Below are 27,178 nucleotides of genomic sequence, written 5' to 3'. Positions count from 1 at the left end.
ATGTTAATATTGAAATGTCACTGCAAAATAACAAAGACATCTATTAAAGAAAAATAACTATTCCTGTACCTGACCTTATTGGTCATATTCTTACTGTTTCCCAACACTTTTATGAAGACTGTTTTAATGTACAGTGGAGTACGACACTTCTACAGACACCTGTTATTAAAGGTCAGTATCACAAGTTTTAAAAAACATTAAAACTGTGCAGTTTAATACCTGCCTGCCTCTTTACATCTTTTCCCCCCGTCAGCTGGATTAGCCTGGCACTGTGCTAACTATCCCAGTTCTGTGAGTTGCTGGAAAGTCATGTTTGAGTTGTAAAGAAGACAAACTGGAATATCTAAATGTCCTTATATTCCAACTGACAGCAAAATACAATTTTCTGGGTAAATGAAAAGTTTTATTTTGAGTCTCCGTTCTTTTGTTTGGGGTTTTGGTTTGGATTTTAGGCATTTGTTGGTTGGTTGGTTTTTTCCTTTAAAGTTTGCAAAAACTTTAGATATAGGCAAGTCAGGAGAAAGTGAAATCTCTGTGTGTGGCAGGGGGTGGGATGGGTGTGAGCTCTTCATGCCCCCTGTTTTTACTCAGTTTTTAAATTGTCGTTCTTTTAAATTCCCTTGGTATTTGTTGTTCAGGAATATCCAAAGCTCATTTATCTAAGCCTCTCCAGAAACAGAGAGGTTTTTTTGTGTCAAGTGGCTTTCACTTCACGCACTTTTCCACCCAGATCAGCAGAGTCCTATTGCCAAACTTATCTATCCAATGCCAAGTGTTGGAAATAAGTTTTGCTTCAATTTATTCCAGCATTATGATCAAACTGAAATTCTTGTGTCATCGTGTGAACAAAGGCACTGAAGCTTTCAAACCCTCAGGAATTCACAGCCCTGGAAGGAAGGGCAGTTTCTAATACAAGATGGGAAACAGAATGGAACAGAATTGGGATTATGTCTTATTTTGGGTACTGTTTGTGTAACTTCAGAACTAAGTTTTTCTCATGAAGGGCAGAGCTCATGGAAGACTTGGCAAAAGACAACATGTTTACATGAAAGACTTGCCCTTTGCTTTACCAGGTTGGCCAGATCTTCATAGGTACATCAGCTCCTTGCTGCCATGCAGAACAGTTGAGCTGGTTGCTACCCTTTGAGGACTGTAGTCTTCACTCTGAATTAGAAGAAAAGAAAAATCTCTTCATCTATAGCTTCTCAGATTAATATGGTATGGCAGTAGCAAAAATGAAAACAGAAACTTGTCTGTGTTATGTAAGAAAATGTGTCTGAATGTTTCCTCCGTGTTCCTCTGGATTCAAGTCTTACCACATCCTTTTGCAGTTGTTGAGATATTGGAAGTTTATTTGAACTGGGGATAGTGACTGTATAGCAAAGCCTTGAGCAGCAGATGAAAAAGACTGTGTTTGATGTTACCTAGGTTTCAAATAGCTAAGTAAACTTGAGCATCCTCTGTGAAACTGCTGCTGGCAGCCTGATTGCTTTCCCACTTCATCATTAGTGAGTATCTCTGCCAGTTAGTTAAATAACTAGGTCAGCCTGGGAAAAAAACCATGTTCCTTGATCTTCTGTGCTGTCCCTCCTGTTTTCCAATGTGTTTCTCTTTATAGCCCATTTCTCAGCTACCAAGAATGGGAGCACGTCTGCATTATCAAGTGTAAAGCTGCAGAGGAGAGGCAGGTACCTCTGTGAGTGCCGCTGGGGAGATGGAAGCACAGAACTTCCTCTTCAGGTGCCTTGGAGGCCAAGAAAGAGGCACACTCATCTGCTGGTTTGGGGTTTCTCTATTGCTCTGGACTGGGGAGCGGATGCACTTTTCAGAGCTGCAGTGTCCTGCCTGTGGGAAGGTGCTGCAGAGGGCAGGGAGGGTGTCTGGGTGCCAGTGGCTCTGCATTCTGCGTCACTCCCTGCCCAGCACATCAAGGAGACAAGGATGAGTTCAGGTACAAACCCAGCCCACAGGGCTCTGCCCTGTCTTGGTGGGTTTGGGGTTTTTTTCTGTATGATATTTTTCCTGATGACTGATCAAATCTCCTTCACTGTGGCCATTGAGCTGCCCATAACAGAGCCTTGATGATGACCAGGACTTGGAGAAAGTTTGTTCTCCTGTTGCTTGAATTCATATTGCAATTGCCTGACCTGATTAGGTTGATTATTTCCAATCTTTATATGCTCTCAAATTGAATGAGCAATTCAGGCTGTAGGCCTGAATCATTCTTGCCTGAAACTCTGATGTAGTGATGAAAGAGGCAGTGGCATCAACACACATTGCACCTCCCTGTAGTCTACTCCTGACAATATCTCCAGTTTCACAGTTAATATGACAGACAAAGAACTACTGAGTAAAAACTGTCACATACTGTTCCATCTTTTTCTGAAAAAATTCTTCTCATATTATGCCATATCACATCACAAACATTTCAGTCCCCTGTTCTACTAGTTTTAAGATAGATTTGAGTAAAAAATCTTTGTATATGTGAATGGATGGGCTACTTAGCTTGTGCTCTCCCTGACTTAACTATTCTTTTTTAGGATTTCTTTTTATTCCTTCCTTCTAAACCCAAGAGCTTTTCCTCTTGGAATTTTCTAACATCAGCAATAATCTGTATTTTACTATTAATATCTGGTGCTGATTAGCCCATCATTTGTCAATGCCAATATCCTTAGTATGACTATCTTGGTCCTTCTATATGAAATTTTAGTAATTCAGTGGAGATTCATCCCATTTGTTGCATTTAGCTACCACTTTCTGTTCTTACATTTTTATTGTTGTTATTATTCTTTAGTAAGATTTTTATGTTTTCAAGAATATAGCAGCCTTTCTAAAGTCTAAAAGTCCTATAATAAAACATACCAAAAATTTTGGGCTCATATCTTATCCATGAGATTGTCAAAGAAACTGAGGTTGCTGGGTGCTGAAGGGACCCCCACAGCTCCCTGACAGCCCCCATATCCAACATGAGAATATTTTGGCCAAAGTGCTATACCACATCTGAAAAGTGCCTGGACTTGAGGTGACAAAACATGTTTCCCTGCAGACAGACCAGTTTTTCTCAAATGGAATTTTGCCTGCTCTTTCTCAGCAATGAGATACATAAATATTTCAATCATTCATGACCCCAGTGCTGAATTTCCAGGCTGAGCTGAGCTATCTCCTGTGTGTGTGATGGGGGGATGAGCTGATCCATCCGTGGATCCCAGCCAGGTTCTCCCCCATGGCCCCTCACAGGCCCCCTGGGCACACCCCATGTGGCAGCACTTGTGGTACCCAGGGGAGCACTGGTCACACCTCCAGCATCAGGCACCCCTCAGCCAGTGGATCCCAGCATATAAATACTGATGCAGATTTCACCTTGAGTAAAATCAAATTGACTATGAAGAGATATTTGTAAAAACCAGTGATGGCCAAGAGGCAAATGTTCCCTTGATACACAGAAGACCCTTACACCAACAAAGGTGGAAGCAGCAGCAGCATATACCCCATGGTGATGGAAAGACAAATAGATGGGAAACATTCTGTGATGTTATTTATTCTCCCCATTCATATCTCCTGGAATAAGTGCAGGAGTTCAGGTGTCAGGGTGCTTAGCACAGTGTTAGTATGAGTAAACCAGCTATGGGTGAGCAGGAGCCAGTTCTGTGGCCGTGGGGGTATGTGGCCAATAGCTAATTAATACTTCCACAAATCAGCCTAGGCATCACAGCAGCACAATTCTCAATTCTTCAGGATGCTTAAATCTCCCATTAAGCTGCAAGACTGGGTTGTGTCTCCACTTTGTGTGTCACTGGGCAGAAGAGAAGGAGGAGGAGGAGCCCAAAGGGGCTGAGCCTGTTTGTCCATGGGGGCACCACAGCTTGTGGTGTTGAGAAACCAACTATAGTGAGCACATCAGACCTGCTGCTTCTGCTAGCTTTTCCCACATTAAGTAATCCGTTTCAAAGGAATTGAGCAAGAGGAAAATAGTATTAGACTGTGGGAGGCAGTACTGCTTTGGGCGAAGATGGAGTGGGGGGCTTCTCAGACTTAGCTCTTTGGAAAAAATCACCTGTATCATGTGAGATCAAAATGACCATATTCTGGTCACAAAAAAATCATAGAATGGTTTGGATTGAAAGGGACCTTGAAGATCATCTAGTTCTAGCCCCCCTGGGCAGGGACACCTTTCACTAGACCACCAGGTTGCTCAAAGCCCCATCCAAACTGGCCTTGAACACTTCCAGGGATGGGGCAGCCACAGTTTCCCTGGGTGAGAAAATCAAGCTATTGCCTCTATGGATGCAAGTTAGCAGCACTTCTCCTGCAGTACTGAAGGGTTCACTGAGAAAATGAAGTCAGAGTGGCCAGGGGTGTAAATGCATCTCCTGTTACAGGTGTTCCCTTGTGCCTGTGTCCCTCAGCTCTGCCTGCCTGCTGCAGGCATGCCCACACCTGCGCCTGCCCAGGGTCATCTCTAAGGGAGCCAGGGCTCCGTCACAGACATGTTTCACAACATAAGTCTTCTTGAAAGCACTTAAAAAGGGCTGGGAACACTCTGGGAAAATACCAAAAGTGAAGTGGAGCTGTGGGGTTTTGCAGTGGCAATTATTTTAAGTGAACTGCCTGGAAAGATTTTGCAGTTTGAAGTGGCAGGTTGCGTATTTTGTGCAGACAAGATTGTTAACGTGTGAAACATACTAAAAATTGACCGATAGAAGCACCTGGATATTTCAAACATAAATAGTGTGTATCAAAATAGCTACAGAGCAGATGGCCTGGCTCCCTGCACACCTTGCTGACCAGAATACTGGAACAACAAACAGCCAAAATCTCGCTGTCTTCAAAGCTGATCATCTGCAAAGGCAAGGGTTATCCTCATGCTACCCTTTATCTGTCAGGCAAAACCACTCCTGCATACACTAATTAGTGTTTCCTAGAGGGATAATGAACCCCAGGCTTGTTTGAACTTGTTACTACCCCAGCGAAGCAAATCACCTGTTCTAGAGCTCAGGCTCTCAAAAGTCGTTGAGATTAAAACAACTGTGAGCTGAAATCTGATCTACAGTGAGGAGAGCTCAAAACACAGAAGGCTGGGTTTGCCAGCCAGCTCACAGCACTGCCTGTCGCTGATAAACATGAAACTGAATCTCACTCTCATTTTTTACCTTGGATGCTAAGACCAAACATTCCCATTCCATGGATTAACCAGGATGTAAGGCTTTTCATGCCTCGTTCTATGACTCAACAGATGTGAAAGGGCATTATCACTTCAACATGATATCAAGATTTTTTTTAAGCTGATGGCAGATTACTAAGCCTGAATTCTTGTTTAATTTTAGTGTGTTAATTGATGGGATAATGAGCATTGATTATATGTGTTTTGGCTGCGTCATTGCAATTACAGGCTCTGTTTTATTCATGAGCCAGTCCTAAAGAATTCACTAGAGATCTAAGACAGCTTAAACCTCTCAGAAAAAGGCTCTGAATTGTTTGAGTAATGACACTCTTAGATGGAAAATTAAAGGTTCTCTTTTCCCATGCTTTTTAAGATAATTAAAATCCAGGAACAGTAAGGTGGTGAACATCCTTATTCATTAGCCTTCAGTAATTTAGCTTCTACTAAATGAGGAAAACATTTTAATTCTCTAGGCCATCTGTTGCAGTCTCCTTTGTGTGCCCTGTTACATAAAGTCTCATCCTGGACAGATTTAACATCAGTATTGTATCCCTTCACCAGGAATGAAGAGCTGGATGAGGTAGTTGAAGTCACTACCTATTAAAAGACCACCCTGGGATTAAAATGGCCACTCGGTCTTCTAGGTTGAAGTTATCCTGTCTAGACACTTCTGGGCAAAGGACCTGCAGAAAGGAGATGGTGCACAGAGACAGCAGCATGACAAGCTGTGTGTTTTCTAATAGTGATATCCATGCCAATAAATAACAAAGTTCATCGGAGCTCTTCCAGTTCCTCTAATGTGCGACTGCTCTGCCATATGGCTCTGTGCTGCTTTTGGAAGCAGCAGACACTATCTGTTCAGGGAGGAACTGAAGCAGAGGCTCCGTGCTGGATGCTGCTTTGGAAGCAGAATGGATTTCCTCTTTGCACTGCGATGGGGGAATAGAATATATCAGAGCAGGAGTGGGCTCACCTAGGATAAACACTGGGTCAGGAATTGGGAAACAGTTTCTGACTCTGGCTGTAGGAACAACTCACTTCATAGCCTGGAGCAAGTTTCATTAGCCCATGCCAGGAAAGTTTCTCATTAAAATTATAATGTGTATGGCTGAACGGATTCAGCATCTTAGTTATTCTTGATGAAAAGTTACATCCCTACAGGTCTAAGAGGATCCAGGCTCCATTAGTTTGGTTTGTTTCTGTCAAATTCTCATATGAAGTACAAGGCACACTATTTGCCAGCCCAGCAAGGGCTGCTGTAGTTTGGTGTATTCAGCCAGTTCCGTGATCACCAGGTAGTGATTACATTATTGACAGGCATGGCTGCAAGCAGGCTGCTTCCACAGGGCAGAGCTGGAATCCACCTGTTTGCTATTACTGGAGTTGCTTGGAGATCATAAACACCCTGGCCTGAAGATGTGTGGGTGCAGAGCAAGCATTCCCAGCACGAAGCAGTACTCAGTCAATCAGTCAGCTCCTGCTTCTACCAAAAAAAGCCCTTTGTCTGCCTCAGGCATGCCCAAGGGGTAAGTCATTGCTTTGTTCTGGCATCTTGGTGATCTGCCATTTGTCTTGAAACTCATTATCTGGCCGTGTTTGTTTCTGAACCTGAATCTTTCCACTCTATGTTGGCTGCTCTGTCATTAGTTTCAGCACTTTAGCCAAAGGTAAGCAGGCTTTAGATTTTAACAGAAAGCAGGAATGTTCTTCTCACAGATGTGAGTCCTGCTGGGAATAAAAGCTGTGTCTGCTCCAAACTGAGAGCATTGATGAGAAGGGGATGACAGACCCCTTTGCACTTTACTGGGGATGGGCTTGAAACTGAGACGCTTTCTGGATGTCTTTCATGTTCTGAAGACATTACATGAAGTATGTTGCAAGGTCCCTCTCTTAAAATTAATTAATAAGCAGCTTTAGTAACAACTCCAGGCTTCTTGCTTAGATGAGGGTTTAGAAGCTGTGATATTCTGTGCTGCTTGTAGAGGCCACTTTCCTTTCCAGTGTGAAGGAAAGCTCCTCTCCCTTGGGAAGCCCCAAGTTCCTGGGGGATTAAATGAGACAGAAATGAGAGAAATTATATACGCTCACACAATTCACCAGGTGATAACTTTGCCTCTCTTCTCTCCTGCCAGCAGCATACCCATAGCCAAGCAGCTGGCATCAATAAAAGGTAAGGGCTCCTTGGTGGTTCAGATCTTCCACAGCCCACATGCAGAAAATTCTGGTAATGTCCCAGAGCTGCAGAGATTGTGCAGAGCCTCAGCCGGTGCAAGATGCTCCTGTGTTGATCATGTCTCTTTTGCCTTTTCATCAAAAATCACAACCCAAATTGTCTGTGGTACCTAGTGCCAACTGAGGGATGTGAGTTTGCTGTCTTTAGGCTGTGGCTTAGGAGTGGGGGCAGTGAATCCAGCCAAAATCCCAAGTACACTATAATGCTGAAATGCAGTGCTGATGCTCAGACATGGACATTTCTGTGCACCAGGCTTCCCAGATGGGTCACGTTTTCCATGATACAGGACCCTGGGAGTCCAAATGCACCCAGCAGGCATCATGGCCTGTCCTTAGGGCATGGCAGGTCCTTCCTGGGTGCCCAGGGTCAGGGTAGACTGAATGGGTCTCACATGTTGCCCTGTGTTACTGCCCTAGCTCCTAGGGAAAGCTTCCTTCAGGGTGTGATTCTGTAGGACATGAGGCATGTTGCTGGCCCACTCCAAATAAAATGTGGGCCAGGTCCTCTGTGGGTATAAACAGTTTCATTCTCATTAACTTTAGTGAAACTACACAGATTTCCACCTAACCAGGATGGTTCTAAAAGTTTCCTTTCAATTATATCTCAAATACCACTTTTTTGGGTAGATTGATAACTTTTCTTCCCTCCAGCTCTAGGGCAAGGCTCAGACCTTGAAAAAGCTTTAGCTACAATGGCTTTGGTGTATAACAACAATGCTGACCCTGAGGGCAAGCTCAGCAGAGCTGAAACCAAGAGCTTGCTGCAAACCCAGTTTTGGCATTTCATACAGGTGAGAGGGTTTGTTTGGGTGAGTGGGTGGCACTAGAGTGGCACTGGCCAGGTGCTGGAATGCACCTGCACTTTAGAATCATAGAATCATAGAATCGATTTGGGTTGGAAAAGACCTCCAAGATCATCTAGTCCAATCCTTGGTCCAACTCTAGTCCATTTACTAGATCATGGCACCCAGCGCCACGTCCAATCTGTGTTTAAAAATCTCTAGGGATGGTGAATCCACCACCTCTCCGGGCAGCCCATTCCAATGCCTGATTATTCTCTCTGTAAAGAATTTTTTTCTGATATCCAACTTAAATTTCCCCTGGCAGAGCTTGAGCCCGTGCCCCCTTGTCCTATTGCTGAGTGCCTGGGAGAAGACACCAGCCCCCACCTGGCTATAACTTCCCTTCAGGTAGTTCTAGACAGTGATGAGGTCACCTCTGAGCCTCCTCTTCTCCAGGCTAAACAACCCCAGCTCCCTCAGCCTCTCCCCATGGGACTTGTGCTCCAGTCCCTTTACCAGCCTTGTTGCTTTTCTCTGGACCCGCTCCAGCACCTCAATATCCTTTCTGAACTGAGGGGCCCAGAACTGAACACAGTACTCAAGGTGTGGCCTCACCAACACAGAGTACAGGGGAAGGATCACTGCCCTGGTCCTGCTGGTCACGCTATTTTTGATACAGGACAGGATCCCATTGGCCTTCTTGGCCACCTGGGCACACTGTTGACTCATGTTGAGCTTCCTGTAAATTAGTACTCCAAGGTCCCTTTCTGCCTTTGGGTGCAGGAATGGCACCTTGGGCTCTGTCCTGCAGCTGGGCAAACATCAGTCCATGGGATAATCCCAAGTGAGACTTTAGGGATTTAGAACAAACATTCAGTGGATTAGCTGCTTTATGTTGAGCCTGTGTGTAGGACAGGGCTGAAGGAGGGGCACAGCAACAAACCACGTAGGTGCCTGCTTGCATTTGTTGAAAGAAAATAGGGCAATTGCAAACAAAATAAACATAACAAAACAAAACCCCAACAACTAAATGAAGGAAAAACCCCTTCGTTTATGACAAGAGACTTTATTTATTGAGAGGAAACCCAGTGCTTTTAATGAGGTGTTTGGGAGTTTGCCAGAGCACTGACTCAGCACTGACTCTCACTGACTGAGAGCCAACCCTGTGCGGTGGAGCTGTGCTGTGTTCACCGGTGGGGCTGCTGGGAGAGAGAGGGCAGAAAACCCCCACCCATCATGATGGGTGTGGTGAAAAACAGCCATGTTGGCACTTGTGACTGTAAACTTTTCAGGTTTTTTCCCCTCCCTAAATTAAAAAACAAGCAAACTCAAAAAAAAAACCCAATGAACAAAATGTTTTTTTCAAGTGGTAGGAAAAGCTATGTAGGACTAATAAAAAGAGCTCAGCTAAGTAAATGACAAAGGTGTTTAGGACTAAAGACATTCTTGACAATACTTTACTTCCAAAACTAACAAAATCAGGACTGGTTGAGGAGGGAGAATTGGCGCCAAATAAGAAACTAGTCTCCTTATGGAAGAAGAATTGAAAATATCAATAGGCAGTCATACTTAGGATCATGAGACATGTTGGTGATTTTTAAGTTAAAAACCTGGAATTCTAGCAAGGTTTTTTCATAACAAATATGAATAAAAACAGGATACATAATTTTAATAATCCCTTCCATTTCAGCAGTAATGCCCAACAGGACAGAGAATAGCAGCTACTGAAATTATGCCTGTAAAATCAACAGATTCTGAGACCTTCACAGTATATATTTGTATATATTTAAATTTAGGAGGTTTGGTTGATTGGTGGTTTCCTCACTCCAATTTTATCAAGACACAGGACTCCTTTTTATCCAGCAGTTACCAGCTACATCATCATTATCAGAGTTTCAGTCATGACTAGATGTCTTTTAAAGATATATTCTGGATTCTGGTGAAAACTTTGAGAACTTGTTGTTCACCTGTCTGACTACAATAATATTTCTGTTTGAATGTTCTTGAGAAAAACTACTGTGAATATGGATATAAAAACATGAATGGGAAGATAGAAAAATACATTTATATTTGCATAGGTAGATGTGAGGTTGTTTTGACAGATTTTTAGTGATGCAATTAAAAAGGAACTTTATGCTTCTTTTTTCTTTTTTTTCTTTTTCTTCTCCCCCCCCCCTCCCCGCATTGAAAATCCTCCATAGGGTCAGGAAAACAAACCAAAATACCAGGAGATAATTTCTGACTTGGATGGGGAACCAGAGAACAAAATTGATTTTGAAGATTTCATGATGACATTAGTCATGCTCACTCTAATGTCTGACCTCCTGCAGGAGATCAAAAATGTGAAAACCACAAAATGATCTGTGCCTTAAAAGAAGAAATAACCTGGCACTTCATAAGGAAAGCGTGAGTGAATTACACACAGATACCACCGCCTGCCTGGATACCCTGTGCTGGTCCCTTTTAAGTGGAATAAAATCTTGTCCAAACCTGGCTGAACTTATTCTTCTGTAGAAACAGTCCATGGAGTGAAAAGCTGGTGCTCAGGGCTTTGTGTCTGTCCCGTTGGTGCTTTGGGGGGGTTGTGCTGACTGGCTCCCAGTTAACAGCTGGATGCAGTCCCCAGCCCCAGAAAGGCAACCCAGGCTCTTCCAGACCTTTCCATCCTCTTCCATGATACGATGGGGAGAGAGCTGCAAAAACGTGCAGCCCCATCTGCTTTAGAACAGGGTTGCCCAATACCACCAGGCTCTCCCAGTTACCCCAAGGTGGTTCAGCCCTGAGCAGGGCGTTACCAGGGAGGGGTTTCACAACTGGCAGTGGCCACAAAGCCTGTTACAGCCTTAGGTACACACTGACTTTAGCCTGCAGGGTTTCCACCCCCCCACCGTTAGCCCTGCTACATGGAATTGGTTAGGGCCAGAGCCTCAGTGTTAAATGTTTATCATCCTAATCTTTTGGTTGATTCCTACCTACAAGGTCCTGTCTTAGAGACAACATTTAGCCCACTGTGACATCCCTTTGAGGCACTAAAAACAGACTCATGCCCCAGAAATGCAATAGCCTCTCTAAGGATTTAACAAGTCTCTCCCAAGAGAAGTGAGCCAGGAAAAATTGCAGCACTTTTAAGTTTTTCTTCTTCCTTGGCTGGAAAAGAGAAGACAAGAAAGATTTAGCTTTGGTGTATGAATTTTTAACAGGAAGGGATCAAACTCTTTGGTGTTAAAAGAGGGAAAGAAATGCCAGCTGAGTAACAAGATTTAACTCCTTGACATAAAAAGGCTCTTAGTGTTTCCAGAAGCTAAGAGGATATTTTGTAATGGATTTTGATGCAAAGGAAAGACACACATTGCAATATGAGTTGTTTGAAGAGGGAAGGTTTGTGTGGCTTGGGATGGAGCTGAAAGAAGAAACACAAGTGCATACAGTGAGGTCTGAAGCTCAGCAGGTAAGATGCAGGGTTTGGACCTCAGCTAGGGCATGGCCTGGTTTGGAGGCTAAACATTCACAACTGGTCCTCCTACAAATAAAAACTGGTATTAGCAAAGCTCCTTGCTGTGATGGTGTGTTGCAAGAATAGGCAGCATCAAACCTGTGGCAAGTGGAGATGTCTTTGCCACAAATCCCCCCTCAGAGACTGGTGACCCCATGCCATGAGGGTGACTGCTCCTATGGGGTGTCCATCACACCTCCCAGAGATGGGATACGGGAGCACAGGGCTGGAAGAGGAGGACAAACCTCTCTCTCTTGAAGACCACCCTTTCTAGGAATGTGTCCTCAAAGGAAGCAGACTTTAACCAAGCACCCCAGAACAAAATGGGCACTTAATATGGTAGCCTCATCCATGCTGGTATCAGTTTCACATTGACACGTGTCCCTGCTGTTGCTCAGTGTTTTCCCCCATCCCTTGGGTTTTGGCCAGGTAGAAAATCAGTGAAAGCTTAAAATATCTGTGAAAGCTTAAACTATCAGCTGATGCTCTTTTCTGTGGTAGAAAGATGGATTGAACTTGAGTCTCTAGGCAGTTTTCCTATTATTAAAGCAAAGAAAGCACAACACAAGCTGAAAAGCTTGTTTGGGAGCTACTGGTGATGCTGTAAGCATAAATTTCCTAATATCCCTCTGTTACCAAAAAAAAAAAAAAAAAGACTGAAAGGAACAATATTGTGAAGCCAGTTAAGAAAGAGTTCTTTGAAATTGCTAGTGCCCTAACACAGTTTCTCTTATTGCTGAAATGTTTCTAAATCTTGCACAACTTGAATTAATGACTTAAGAACCTTAGATCAATTCACTCTGTCATCTGACCATATGCAACCCTTTCCATTCCAATGCAGTGTGTTGTGAACAACATCCTGAGTCCTTGGCTTGGATCAAAAGCCCCTTGTGCTCAGCACAGGGAAAATTCAAAGTGAGAAGGAATTCCTGAACAACTCAATAGCAAAGATATTCAAATGTTAGGCAAGAAATCAGAAGCACAGAAAAACCAAGTGGCTTGCTGAGCACATGTAGCATAGCTGAAACTGGATGCCAGCCTACACTGGGCTCCTCATGCAAAAACCAAGGGGCACTGTGATGGTTTCTGCAGGAGTTTCTGAACAAAGTGAACAGGATATGCAAGGCTTGATCTGCATCAGTCCTTCAAATTCCCACCTGATGCTCAAAAGCAGAAGGATGCACTTGGAAGAGCCTCAGCAACTTATAGTTAAGAGTAGGCAGAAGTTTGCCGCTCAGCTGTGGAAGATGTTCTTTCATTAGCTCAAACTATTTGTGACTGCCCTGAGCACTCTCAGTGATCAGCTTTGAAGCTGATCTGGTGTAGACAGCTTGTCTGGCTGCATCCTCAGGGAGCTGGCTGAAAGCTTGTTTAAAAGGCTACTGTTGTGCTTTATTTTGTTCCTAGCTTACTCCTATTGGAAGCAATGCGAGTTCATCATTGATTTCTCATAGCAGAGCCCACACAAGTGCTAAGAAGTTGAGCAGCAGCTGAACTGATGAAATCTGCAGGCTGCTCTGCCTCAGCAAGTGGGAACACCATATCAATATCTGATACCCCCAGAAGTGAAGGTAATATGAAGGGTAGCTAGTCAAGACCTGACCTCTGTGGGCTTGAGGTTGGGTTGGGATTTTTGCTGTTACAGCGTTGAGGTGTGAACAGCCACCCTGGAAGGTACTGCAGATCTAAGCTTGAAGTTCTGTCTGAAAAGACTAAATCATCTCTGGAGTTTCATGAGCTTTCAGACAACTTCCAGAGGAGAAATGGGGGTCAGAGAGAGTTTCAGCCTCACATCTTCAGATTCCATTTCCAAGTATCACCTCAGGAAGACATGTTCATGCTCGCACTTCAATTTGAACACCTACAGCTTCTCCCCATGACTTCTTATTTTGTATCTGACCTTAACTCTTTGACCTCCTGGACTTAGAAAGTTTTGAAAATCTAGCTTTGGTCTAATCTCTAAGGAGCTCCCACAAATCCCAGTCCACTGACTTTGAGGAGGTGAGTCAGGGCAGCGTTTTGCATGTTGAACTTTCTGCTGGGAGCCCAGGGCCACACACACTGTATATTCAATTTTTCATAAAACTTTCAGGAAGGAGAAATACATTCTTCAACTGTCTTGCCATTACTGATCCTTCAGTAAGACCTCATGTCTGGGGCATTGGAGTTTAGGTGGTGAGAGAACCTTGCAGTCTGAGAGGCATTTTGCCTGTCTCTTCCTCCCTCAAAGTAACTGTTGTGTTACTTTTGCATGTTAAATAACACTTGCCATGGTTGCATACATTTTGCAGACATGTGTGTGGTGCACACCCCATCTCAGTGCTGCCATGTGTCCTGGCCCATGAAAGCTTTTTGACAGCAACATCCCCTCCAGTGGTTATTGCAGCAGGTCTCTTTGCAGAGAGAGGTAGAGGTTTTCATCATAGACTGCCAAGAAAGCAGTTAAATTGTGGCTACATGGTAGGAAAACCTTCTTCAGGAGAGTTGGAATGAGTCAGAAAGATGGTATGTGGTGCAGCCTCTTAGGAGCTCAAACAGAGCAGATGAAAAGCTTTGTCCCAGAATTATGTTCTCTCCGAAGTGTGATGGTTTGTGAGCCTCAAAGGAGCACTCTGAAATGTCTCCTTTAAAAAATAAAATCTCTTTATTTCAAGCTCAGTCAGGGAAGAGAGATGTAGAAGGAATGGTGGCTTATGGTTTTCTGAACTGATAGCTTTTAATCCTGCATTGACTTTTACTGCTGTCAGTGGTTTACAAGGTTTCTAGTGAAGCTGTGTCTTCTCTCCTCACTTTGCTCACCTGACGTTCCCTTACCCCTGTATAAGTGTTTATAGCCCTGTATCTGAGTCCTCATCCACCAAAAGTAAACAGCAAATACGTTCAGCAGCCGGATAAACCAGGCTGTCTCTCTAATCCCCAACCGTGCAAAACAGCCATTAAACTTAGATAGATTTGGAGCCACGTGACTGATCTTTTATTCATTGTTACTGTAGGAGCTTATGCTATGCATAGCCATAACAAAAGTCAATCCCAGCACCCAGCACATGCAGAGGAGCTGAAACCATGATGCCCCAAAATAAACATTAGAAAACTCATGGGATTGCCCTGAGCCCAGCCTCAGGTGTCCATAGCAGAGGCTGGTTGTGTGTACCTGGTGTGGTGCCTTGATGATCATTCCTCCCATTCAAAGGCCCCAAAACAAACAGCTTGGAGAGGATCTCCCCCAGAGGATCACAGGTGGTACTTGGTTCCTCTGGGCCAAAATGCAGATTGAGGTTTATAGCGAATGAGCATGACATGGCTTGTCAAAGAGCCACTGAGACTCAAACAGGACCTGGAGCACCAAGGGCCTCTGGGCAGGAAGGGACTCCAAAGCCCAAAATGTCCCTCAGGTGATGGCTCCTCACTTGACAGCAGCACAAGCTGAGCCCCTTGCAAGGATGGGTGACACCTTCATATTTCTGACATCTGCAGTGCAAACCCTGGACCCAAGGGACCAATTTCCATTTGTGATTTCCTCTTCCTTTGATTCTCCTTGCCATGATCCTGCTTTCTTGGTTACTGTCTGCTGGACCTTGACATGTAGAGAAACACAAGCCATGGCACATGTTCCCAGGAAGCTGCAGCTGAAATCAGTGAGAGGGCAGGACCTCTTGGGTGGAGGGGAGCAGTTCCTCAAGTGGGTTTCTAACCCTCCAGTAAAACCAGCAGCAAAAATGGATGCAGCAGCTCATCAGTGGGCAAAAATCAAGGTCCTGCTTGCCCTGAGATGATCAATACATGACGTACAGGACACCAGGAGCTCTTCCACACTGACAACCTCCTGCACACAGCAGCTCCTTGGCCTCTGCCTCCCCCCCCCCCCCCCCCCCCCAGCACTGCCAGAGCAGTGAGAACAAATATCACTGTAGATGATCTTTGGTGAGTCTTGCCTTGCTGCATGTGATTACCATGAGTCTTGTTAAGCATTAATGTTACAAACCGAAAACTGAGCTCTCTGGAAAGGCAGCTGAGGTCAGACAACTCTTTGACTGGATAAATTGATCTATGCCAGGTCTCTGCTTGGGTTTGGAAAATGAAACTGGCTCATGCTAGGAATGGCCCAAGTATTGTTACAGTGAGGGCAAGCAAAAAGATCTACAACCCAACCCTGAGACTCTTTCTCCTCCTCTAGCATTGGCCCAGAGAGGTTTCCCACTATTTCTTTGACTAGTTTTCCCAGGAGTATGGAATTTGTTTACTTTGACACCTGGGCCTGTTGGAGAAAGCCTATGTACAGATGTTGATCCATTTCCCACATTTCCTGGTGGATTTCTCTTGTTCTGCCTCTATCCACACATAATGCTCTTTTGTGGTCTCTGTACTAGCAGAGACATCCAGGTTAAGCATGATATGACAGTTTGTTTCTCTGAAGCTGGCAGGGACAAAATCCACATGGCAGACAGAAAGTCCATGGGTCGCTTTTTCCTTGGACACTGTGCCATGGCTTCGCTGTGTTTATACGCCACTGTGTGGATTTTATATGGTTTTGCCTAATTAATTAATGAAAACAAATTGCAAAATTACCTTCTTATTAAACTGATCTCACTGCGGAAATAAGGCTGATTACTTCCCTGACAAATTTTAATTAGGCAGCTACAACAAACTGTAATAAAGAGCACAAATTAAAAACAGATCATATTAGACGTGGCTTTGTCAAATGCTGTGTTAGTATCAGGCAACATACACAAAGATTAAATTGTATGGGGAAAGTTCCCTTTTTCTCCTCTGGTAAAAATCTATCACATTTCTAGAAAAAGAAGAGTTTATATAAAAACATCCCATTAATAACCAACACATCAGTGAGTGTTTATCTGTAGTTTCTTTCCAACAGCAGCTCTTAACTCGCACATTCTGCAAGGCTCAGCCATTACAGCTCTCTTTATCTCTCCTCTAAATTTATGCTTGTAGTACATATGACCCAAGGTTACTGCAAAGCCTCTGAGGACAATATAAGCTTTATTACCTGCACATACACTCCTCAGTTTGTCTTTCCTCTTTTAGCTTTTTAGTGCCTGGATTTGGATTAGCTGAAAACACAACACAATTTGATAATGATTTGCATTATAATTGTAAGCAGAGCCCACACAAATTAAGCATTAATTAATGAGCACCTAAAGCCTTCTGATGAATGAATCCTGAGGCCAAGCAATGCTGGGAGTGCTCAAGGATATGTGGAGGAAAAAGTGGGTAAGCACAGCAAATTAGAGAGGAATGTTTAATTCTTCTCCAATATATATTCCAGCCCTTGAGTCTGCAGAAGAATTGCAGACTTCTTACCCCATTTAGAGGATAATGAGGTCTGGGTTAAAGGGAAAGTTCTTCCACATGGATCTGAATTCATCCAGAAGATCCTAGCCTGTGTTGTGTCCAGAATGCTGGACTCTGATTGAGGAGTGATGGTGCTCTAAGCCATGGCCTGGCTGCCCCCTGAGGAGGGAGAGGCTGACCCAGCCCCACAGCCTGGCCAGTGTGCAAAGTGGGTCTGGGGTGCCAGGGGGGACATTTGGGATCTGGGATGTGGATGGCATGCTGATGTCCAGGACAGGCAGGCAGCACCTCAGAGATATTTTGGAGAAAGCAGGTTTATGTAGGTTAGTGCAGCCTTTGAAGGGATTCACCTCTCCTGCTGGAGTAGATACCACTGATACAACAGGACAGTGGGCATTGGAGTTGAGAGAAGGTCAAGGCTGAGTCTGGACTCTTTTGTAATCTGAAGTGGCCATTTTTCTTATGAAGTTTGATGCATACATAGAACATGGTGGAAAAAGACTCCTAAGCAAAATGCCTTTTAGCTTTTTGGGGTGATAACCGTGCTCTGGACGTATATGCTGTCTCCCTGACCTGTTACAGCCAGAGCCTTCACAAGAGAACATTTTGGTTCTGGTTCTCTCCTTTTTTCTAGCCCAGGAAAATGTTTTGCAGCTCTACCTTAGGCATTTACCTGGGAGCTCTCAGCTGCTGGGTATTTCAAATCAGCTCAGAAACTCTGATAAAAAGAAAACACCCTTTTTCTGTAGAGCTCTTGAGAGAGAGGTCATGGTGCTGGACTTCCCAGGCTGAGCAGATGGAGTGCTGGTTTGTGCTGCCTTACAGGTATGTGAAAAGTCTCCTCACACTAAAGATTTGTTGATATACTGGAAAACAAATGCTGGTATTAATCTGAGTTAGGGGTTTGTTGGTGTCCTTGACCTAATTCAGTTGCGTAGCTGTTTTGAGTACAAAGCTGGTATTCCAGTAGCCTAAGAAAGGTCCAGTTAGGCCTTGCATCTTATTTTTGTAAGCTCCAAGTGCTTAGGCAAGCAGGACTGTCCCCTTGAGCGGGAAGCCACTTGATCTGTGTGCTCTGCTGCAAACCTGGGAGCATCTTGCTGTTAACAATTATTTCATAACAAGATTCCTGGCTGGATATACGTATCCTAATGAGTACTAGGAGCTAACAGAGGCCAATAGGTAGTTTGAGATCAATTGAAGTGCTCAGGCTGTTTGTTAAAGTAATGGAGAAGAGCTTGAACTTTAGTAATAAGCAAATGAATTGAAACACCTTTTTAAACTCCGTGGTACCAATTGTTGCAACGTCACATAATAACTCAAAAACACCCACTGGTCTTGTGGATGTTTTGGGAGTTGTCCTGTGGCTCTCAGCAAAGAGTGACTGTCCTGGCTGCCTGCCTGGCCCCCAGCATGGCTGGAGGGGAGTCGGGCTCATGTTGCACGCCTGAGTGTACTGCCCCAGGGAGAACAGGAGGGGAGCCCAGGCACTTGGTTTGCTCTGAAGGAATGTATTTAACTTGCTGGTAAGGTGACTCTGCTGTAGTTTCCACCTTGGAGCCCTGCATGCTGCTGTGCAGTGTTTGGTGTTGCTGCCCTCCACACCTGCCCTGGGAGGGTGGCTGGCCCTGGTACCTGGGGAAAGACGGCAGAAGAAGGAATGGCCATTAGCTTATAATAGACCTGTGTGTCTATACATATGTTAAAAATAATATACACACTCTCGGGCACATGGTGTGATTCTCGGGGATGCTCCTGTGCAGAGCTAGGGGTAGATTCAATGATCCTTAAGGTTTCCTTCCAACTCAGCATATTCTGTGATATTTTGACTTCTCTATACACAAGCTATAATATATTATATATGTAATATCTACAATATATAGCTACTAATATATAAAATATCCCCCTCTGCATGTACATATGTAAAATCTCCAGTTTTTGCTCTTCTGACTTATCTTGCCTAAAAATTTCGTCTTGCTTTTAAATGACTTTTTAGGCCACCTATGACTACAGTGAGCAGTACAGATCCCTGGGCACATTCCTTTTTTGTTGAATAACGAGGACTTGTTCCTAGCCTTGTGGGCTTTGAGTTTTTTATCCCTCTATTTATTAATGCATTAAAGGATCCTCCTTCTCATCCTGTGACATCTTAGCAGTTTTAAAGTGCCTTGAAGAGGGGTTTTGTTAAAAGCCCTTTGGCACTAAAATGCTGCAAAATGGAGTAGGCAATCATTCTGCTGGTCACTGCTCCTCTTTCCTGCTGGTGTGACAGTGTTTTCCTCTTCCAGGAGCCATCCTGGTCCCTTCCTGCTGCTGCTGTTCTTCACAAAGCTTTTTCGCAGCCTGCAGGTATTGAGGTCTCCCTACCCCAGGGCTCTCCCTTAAACTCAGTCTCACATTTGTCATTTCTCATGTCTCTGGTGTTGATGTTGAGGAGAGAGGGGCTGTCACTCCACCAGAGGCAGCTGTGACCAGTATCTGTGGTGGAAGATCTTTGAAAAATCCTGTGGGGGTTTTCTCTCAGTATCTGTGATCTGAATACCACTTAGCTGTCAGTAAGACTGTAAAGAGTACAAAGTCTTTTTCATAGCTTATTATTTCTTTCCTTTCTTGCTAGTTAGAATCTAAAGGGTGCCAAATACTTCATGAACATTTGGGACATTTGGCACAGACCACTGGTTTTTGTTTGTTTTTTTTCTTTGTTTTGGTTTTTGGTTTTTTGTTGGGGTTTTTTGTTTTTGTTTTGTTGTTTGTTTTTTTTAATCTGAATACTCAGAAACTTCTCCGCTTTAATACAGCCCATTAGTTTATAGGGAGAGGGCAGAGGGAGGGGGGCTGTGATGATAGCAGAGCCTTGCTGCTTTGCCATTTTGTCTGTAACACACTGCTGTGTTGTAACTGCGTCTTGCTGAAGGTAATTACCATGGAAAAGTCATCGGCTCTTTCTCCAGAGACCCCCTCTCACAGGTGCATGTGATGGGAGCCAAATGCCAGGTCTCACGTGGTATGAGCTCTGAGACACTGCTCCAAAATCAGGTATTTCAATTATTCATTAGTTAATGATTCCTTGGGGACATGAGGAAGGCTAGGACTTGAAGGAGCCAGTCTAGAAATGAAAGTCCAAACACACAAAGGGTTTATATTCACAAGAACAGATGTCCTGGAGATGCTGTGTGTGAGTCTGATTTCAAGGAGGGGCACAGCCCCATCTCAGATAGTTGGTTTAGATAGGGGAGCCTTATGGCCAGCAGGACCAGGGCAGTCATTGTCCCCCTGTACTTGGCAATGGTGAGGCCACACCTGGAATCCTGCGGTCCTCACTACAAGAAAGACACTGAAAGCATGTCCAGAGAAGCAAACAGAGCTGGAGAAGGGTCTGGTGCACATGTCTGATGAGGATAGGCCGAGGGAGCTGGGGGTGTTCAGCCTGGAGAAAAGGAAGCTCAGGGAGGACCTTCTGACTCTCTCAAACTCCCTCACAGGAGGTTGCAGCCAGGTGAGAGTCTGTCTCTGCTTCCAGGTAACAAGTGACAGAACAAGAGGAAATGATCTCAAGTTGCACCAGGGAAGGTTTATTTTGAACATTAAGAAAAGTTTCTTCACTTAAAGGCTAGTCAGGCACTGGAACAGGTTGCCCAGGGCAGTGGTGAAGTCACCACCCCTGAAAGCGTTCAAAAATGTGTGAATGTGGCACTTAGGGACATGGTTCAGTGGTGGATAAGGCAGTGCTGAATTAGTGATTGGGATCGATGAGAACAGAGGTCTCTTCCAGCCTAAACTATTTTATGACTCCTCCCAGCCAGACTTTGTCCCAGGGACACCTGTAACACTGCAGGGTATGGATGCTGTTGTTTGAAGTATCCAAGACAAAATCCTGTGGAATATTAAACAAGTTTTTTTTGTTTTGTTTTTTGTTTTTTCTCCAACAAGTTTACTTTGCTTTACTGCAGGGCTCTTAATTTGATGAATTAATGTGAGATGTGCTAATGTACCAGCAAAGACAGCCGGCAAAGATCTGTCTGTTGATCCCAGACACGACAGATTTCAAATGCGCTGCTGAGCATGGTGTGTGCTAATGCCACTAAACATTGCCCTAAATGTAACAGCAGCATCTGTGGAACCTTAGAGGAAGGTGCTTGTAGCTTTTCACTTCTCCTCTCCCTCTGTGATAAGACTGTAGGCTGTTGTCTCTGGGGAATGGGATTAGGCTGCTTGGAATCTGCTCTCAACTGCACAGGACAGAGGTGCCCACACTTTAAGTGGGGATACTATTTCCTTCCAGAGGGTTTCTTTTAAAGCCATGGAGGCTGCACTCTATCCTGGAGCCTACTGCATGCCATGATGCTCCTACACTGGCTGCGCAACTACATCATCCTTGCTACAAGGGCTCTGGTCCTGCAGCAAGCAGCTTTGATTCCCTGGTACTGGAGCCTAAGGACAGAAACTCCCAGCTCCTTCATTTGCAAATCAAACCCAGAGAAAGATCTAGATTTGAAGGCAAGTCAGAAGCACCAGGGTCCTCTTACTGTGCTTGGAAGAGACCAGTGTTTGGAGTGGAGATGCTGCCTTGTTTCTAATGAATCTGTATGGGGAGCTCATTGGCTTCGTCTTTCCACACAGACCCTGTATAATTTTACAAAATGTAGTGATAGGATAGGACAAAGGTGAGTGGCTTTAAACTGAAAAAGAGTAGGTTTAAATTAGATATGAGGAAAAAATTCTTCCCTGTGAGAATGGTGATGCCCTGGGAACAGGTTGCCCAGAAAAGCTGTGGATGCCCCATCCCTGGAAGTGTTCGAGGACAGGCTGGATGGGGCTTTGAGCAACCTGGTTTAGTGGAACTTGTCCCTTTCCATAGCAGGGGAGCTGGAACTAGATGATCTTTAAGATTGCTTCCAACCCAAACCATTCTATGATACAGAGGTCTGTTGTTGGGTCCTTACAATGTTTCTAGAAGCAGCTTTCCTGTGGTCACTGTGCAGTGATGTGTTGGTACTTTCACAGCATACAATAATGATCACAATTTGTATATGGAGAAGCACATTTACAACTTTGCTGTCTGCTTGAACTTGCCCATAGCAGGCTCTCAAATGATGCATATTGATATGGAGCCACCTCAGGACATTTGTGTCTCAAGAGACCTTCAGCCAGAGAGGGCAAGATTGCTCTGTTGCTATTTTGAAAGATAAATGACCTGCCTGTGAGTGACTGTCTGCTCAGACAAGGAGTGTTTTGTCATTTGGCATGAAGCAGAATATCTAAACCATTAAGGTGTGTGGGCTCTGCAGTGCATAAATAAGTTACAAATTAGGGATTCTGAGTGGCTGCTCACCTCTTGTGTGCAGTGCTCCAAGTGATTACCATTCTCGTCTTTGTCTAATCAAAGATGCTCAGCTCAGAGCAGGTTTCTATTTTAAACACTTGAGTACAACATATCTCACTAAATTAAATAACCTTTACCCAGGCAAATCATTGCAAAAATCTGTGTGTCATGCACAGCAGATTTTACTCCTTCTTTATAAGTGACTTTTTTTCCTTGACTCTGTAACACAGCCTCCTCTGAAGGGTAAATGATTTCTAATATAAATATGAATAACCTTGGCTTTCCAATATTATGTCTTCAAACAACTCATTTAAGACACCTGCTAGAAAATGCAGAAAGCAGCTTGTAACTTTAGACATGATGCCTTGGTTTATAAGGTCTTGGGCTCCCCAAGATAAATTTGGAGTTAGTTTGAGACCGTATTTGCAGTAAGGCAACTTCACTTTCATGGTCCTCAAACACCTGGCAATCCTGGTGTGTCTTGCAGCTTCTGCCTGTATTGCAGTGCTGGAGTAATGATCCGAATAACTCTAACTCACACAGAGTGGTTTTGAAGGATTTCTTTTTCCCTCTGCCAGAGGCAGAGACATCTCAATTGGCTGTACAGCAGCTGCTGCAGCGCACAGATGAGCACATTAATGCACAGCTGATGCAAGTTGGCTCATTTTGCTGAGCTGGAAGCTGTGGCCACTCAGTAGATTCCTGAGATGTATCACAGCATCCATGTGATTGAGAATGCTGCAGCCAGCAGACAGATTTTATAGCTGAAGGATATCAGTTACCTGGCTTATCCTACATGGGTAGTGAAGCAGGCCTTTACAGTCATGAAAATATTCAAATATACGGTTTTGAAAGATCTGTGAAATTGTGGCTTAAAAAGGATTCGTGGGATGGGGTTATGGCAGGTGGGACCTTCTGGGACCCTGTTGAAAGGGGTCAGGCCTGTTCTTTCCTCATGAAGTGTCTGTCATTGCCTTTTCTGAATCAGTTCTGGCTTTTATGGAGCTCAGCTTCTTACCATCTTGGGAAGAGTTACATCTTCCACTCTTCTGGAGTTTTGGCCAGGTTTTCCTATGGAGAGTGGTGCTGTCTTGTCTGCTAGAGGGCATAAGAATGGTGGTCAGGCAAAACTTCTCTGTGCCTGCCCAAACCCACAGAACCATCAGGCAGGGGCTCATGTCCAGAGGAGCTGGGCTTTCCTCTGAGTGCAATGGAAGAGTTCAAGGCCATCTGTGTCAGGAAATATCCATATTTCATGTACAGTTCATTGCAGATCAGGGCCAGATCTGGTTTTATCTAGGGTTTGATAGTCTTTCTGCCCATTATATAACCCTCTGTGCACAAAGCTGGGAGGAACACCTGCAGTCTGTGCCTACCTTGGTGCTGGGCAGGGAGCAGGATCCTCACAGGAGCACTGCAATCTTGGGGAGAATGCCATCCATCAGCAAGGTGGTAGCAGTAATCACTATGGACTGGACGCAGTCAGGTGATGGAGCTGCAAATTAGATTTCTTTCTCAATAAGTAGTTAATTTACAAAGCATTTTCAGGGTTGTTGGTTTGTTTTCTTTTTTTGTCTAAATGATCAACAACTCATCGGTTCTGGATGTGTATCCTTCAGACAAGGGACTGCTCACAGATCATTGACTGGAATTGTTCCTGCCTTCTGGTTTTGATCTAAACCATGCGCTGATGAATGAGAGAAATATTTTTAAGGACAAGAGGATGGTGGATGCCATATTTCTGGTGTAAACTTTGAACAAGGAGGCATGTGCTAAAACTCATGGAAATTTTGTGAGCATCTCTCAGAAGTGCCAATCTTTCCTTGGCATGTGAGTAATCCTTAATAATGAATAAAGATGTTGATATCCCAAAACAAATGTGAGGGAATAGTTTGCCAAAGGAGCAGATGCTGTGTTGTATCCCATTGTATGGTTAAAACTCCCAAAAATGACTTATCCACAAACCTTTTGCTCTTCCATTAAGTGATGATTAAGTGATGATTCTGCAAACTTATAGCTCCTCAGAAGAAGCAGAGAGCAATAGAATTAAGGCAATTTCTGGTTGAGAAACAAAAATGTTCTGAGGTTTGGGGCTTTTGGGGGGCTTTTGGGTTTTTTCTTTTTTTTTTTAATAGAGGGAAACAATTCTTTTTTTTTCTTTAGTTTCCTTTAATAATTAATTTAATTGATTTTTTTCCTTCACTTTTTCCATTCTACCCAGGCCATTAGCCCCACCCCTACCAACACTATTGTAAGAAATACCTGCATTTTAATGCAGAATGACCCTGGGAGAGGCTCCATCCAATCATTCCCGTTCTTTTGGCCAGGATCAGAATGTGAAACCCCTCGAGGTGTGTTGTGTAGAAGCAAATCAACCTTTGCAGCCTGCTGGTCCTGCCAAACTGTTCTTGTGAGCCCAGTTGTGATTTAACCCCCAAACCTGTCAACTTCCCAGGGGAAGCCAAACACCATCACTGCTGCTGTAAACTCCTCAAGCATTGTGTAACCTGTTTTGTTTGTAGTCACAGTGGAGCAACGGGCTGCTGTTCTATCTTGGCAACATTTTCTTTTCTTTCTGCAATGGAATAAAATCAAAGAAATAAAAAAGCTCCCATGACAGATGATCATGTGTGTGAAGTAGCATCAACAGCAAACAACTATTAATTGTTCAGACTAGAGGCAAGGAAGCTCAGGGCAGACATTAGTGCTCTCTAAAACTATCTGGAAGGAAGTTGTAGCCAGATGGGGGTCAGTCTCTTCTCCCAGGTAACAAGCGATAGGATGAGAGGAAACAGCCTTAAGTTGTGCCAGAAAACATTTAAATTGAACGTTAGGAAATATTTCTTCAGCTAAAGTGTTGAAGTGTTGGAACAGGCTGTCTAGGGAAATAGTGGAGTCACCATCCCTGGAGGTATTTATAAGACATGTAGACCTGACTCTGATGGACATGGTTTAGCTGTGGGCCTGGCAGTGCTGAGTCAACAGCTGGACTTGATGATCTCAGGTATTTTTCAATCTGAATGATACTGTGATTTTAGCACTGGCTAGTATTTTTTTGCTGCTACTTTACAAACCTGTGCTGCTCAGTCTGCAACCCAGTGTTGTCTCCACTTTACACAGTCTATGGGCAGAGATTTCAGCGTGTGGGCACAGAACAGCATTCAGCATAATGGGACGGTTGAGATGTCTGGATTAGCCCCATCCAGGCATGGCCAACCAGACTGTTTGGGGTATGAGTTTGCAGCTCTTCATGGTGCATCATGTGTCACTGAAGGATAGGGGGTTGTTTCTTCTGAAAGTGTTCTTATGGAAGATGTGGGGAGCACCTGCAGCTCCTGACTGGGCTATCCTGATCTAACCAGATATTGCTTTTTGTGTTCTGATTCGCACTCACTGTTTCTCACACACTGAATTGCACCCATGGGCTTGGCAATAACTGTGTGGGTTTTAACCCTGATGATGTAAGTGAAATTAGCATGGTTCATAAGCCCATTATCCAGTCCTTTTAATACATCTTGCTCTCTAAATGGAAGGTAGGACTGTACTGCATTGCACAGACAAGTTTATCCAAAAAAAATGACCAATAACTCATATCTAATTGTAGAGAATGCAGGAGTGTACAAAGCACTTTACCAGCTACTCTCTGAATCCACAGTGCAGAGCTGCTTTAGTCCCTCACATAAGAGTTTAGCTTGAAACTGTGGAGGTCTGTCCCACCAGTTCCACTGTCAGATGCAATTGTCTTTTACAGGGAGGGCTTGCAAAGTGACTGCTCATCACTATTCTCTTCAATGTCAGTTGTAACCTGTCAGGCATTGAAATAAAACAAGCTGTTGGCACTGTAATACGTATTTATGTCACCTTCTGTGCACATCACGTATCCTGTAGACCACATTAATCTACATAATCAATTTACTCACTTCAGAAAGCGGCAATTCACTGGCCTAGCATGGCTAAAATATTAAAACTCCCTAGAGAGGCACTCCCTACCGCGTAGACAGGCAGATACATGCAGATTTCACCCATATCCGTCAAGATGCTGAGTTTGCTTTCCTTTGATGTTGCAGGTACAGCCGCGGGCTGTGGAATTCAAATGGTTTGCATCTCTTTTAGCAATACGACATCCAGTGTGTTAAATGATTTTCTGAGGAATTAAACCAGGGGGGGAAATGTTATAAACATGTTGGCTATAGATGCTATATGGAAATCTGAACCCCCTATTTGACAGTCAGGAGTCTGTTTGTCATCGTTTTAAATACAAAAATCCCCTCTAGAAGCAGAGTTGCCTGCAGGGCTCCAGCTGCCAGCAATATGGTGGGGAAGGGAGGCAGCTGGGAGCAGGGGCAGATGCCCCTGTTGGGACTGGTGCTGAGGTGGGGAGGTTGAAGCCACAGCTCCAGCGTTTTGTTAGAGGAAGAGATGGAGGAACTTGAGATGGAGGAGGCTGGTTGGTAAGGGCATTAGCTTGAGGAGCCTCTCATCAGGAGTATTGATCGTCATCTCACTGAGGGTCCCTGCTAATTGCTGGAACTTCTGAAATTTGGAGGTGTTTGTTTTCACAGCATGTTAATGGAGTGCAGAGGTTTGCTGTCTCATGATCTTAAAATACAATTGTACTCACCCAACCTTGGAAAATCCCTGTCTTAACTCCTTCGGGAGCTCTTGGAAGCTCTCCCTTCTGACTGTAGCAAGAAAGGCTCCCCCAGACTGTGTTTCCGCTGGTGCACCTGTGCTGCACTGAGCAGCTCCATGAGCTGGGAGACAGATGTTGCAGCTGAAACACTGAGGTGACATAACCTGACAGGTTTGTGTGTATTTAGGGAAGGTTTTCAAATGCATTGATGTGATAACAGTTTGTTTTAAGGGAGTGGTGTAGT

The 27,178-nt window shown here is 44.1% G+C and overlaps 1 protein-coding gene across 2 annotated transcripts; it reads left to right on the top strand.

The window, feature by feature from the left end:
• The first annotated feature begins 6,484 nt into the window (after positions 1 to 6,484).
• Positions 6,485 to 10,658, top strand: SNTN (sentan, cilia apical structure protein). Of its 2 annotated transcripts, none has more exons than XM_071549689.1 (4): positions 6,485 to 6,687; positions 7,297 to 7,331; positions 8,045 to 8,184; positions 10,377 to 10,658. In XM_071549689.1, exons 1-4 carry the CDS (start codon positions 6,578 to 6,580, stop codon positions 10,533 to 10,535), a joined length of 444 nt encoding a protein of 147 aa, XP_071405790.1. In that variant the 5' UTR covers positions 6,485 to 6,577; the 3' UTR covers positions 10,536 to 10,658. The 2 variants fall into 2 exon arrangements, with proteins under 2 accessions (XP_071405790.1, XP_071405789.1); XM_071549688.1 differs by having other exon boundaries at positions 7,294 to 7,331.
• The last annotated feature ends 16,520 nt before the right edge of the window (positions 10,659 to 27,178 follow it).

The sequence above is a fragment of the Pithys albifrons genome, chromosome 3 (assembly GCF_047495875.1).
Source record: "Pithys albifrons albifrons isolate INPA30051 chromosome 3, PitAlb_v1, whole genome shotgun sequence".
NCBI lineage: Eukaryota > Metazoa > Chordata > Aves > Passeriformes > Thamnophilidae > Pithys > Pithys albifrons.
The sequence above is the reverse complement of the archived record's forward strand: the minus strand, read 5'-3'. Positions and strand labels throughout refer to the sequence as shown.

Excerpts from the sequence above, each read along its gene's own strand:
- SNTN (XM_071549688.1), top strand. The coding sequence starts at position 6,578 with ATGTGTGGGTGCAGAGCAAGCATTCCCAGCACGAAGCAGTACTCAGTC. Across the intron at positions 6,688-7,293 it reads GCCTCAGGCATGCCCAAGGG|CAGCATACCCATAGCCAAGC; the intron begins GTAAGTCATTGC and ends CTCTCCTGCCAG. Across the intron at positions 7,332-8,044 it reads GCAGCTGGCATCAATAAAAG|CTCTAGGGCAAGGCTCAGAC; the intron begins GTAAGGGCTCCT and ends TCTTCCCTCCAG.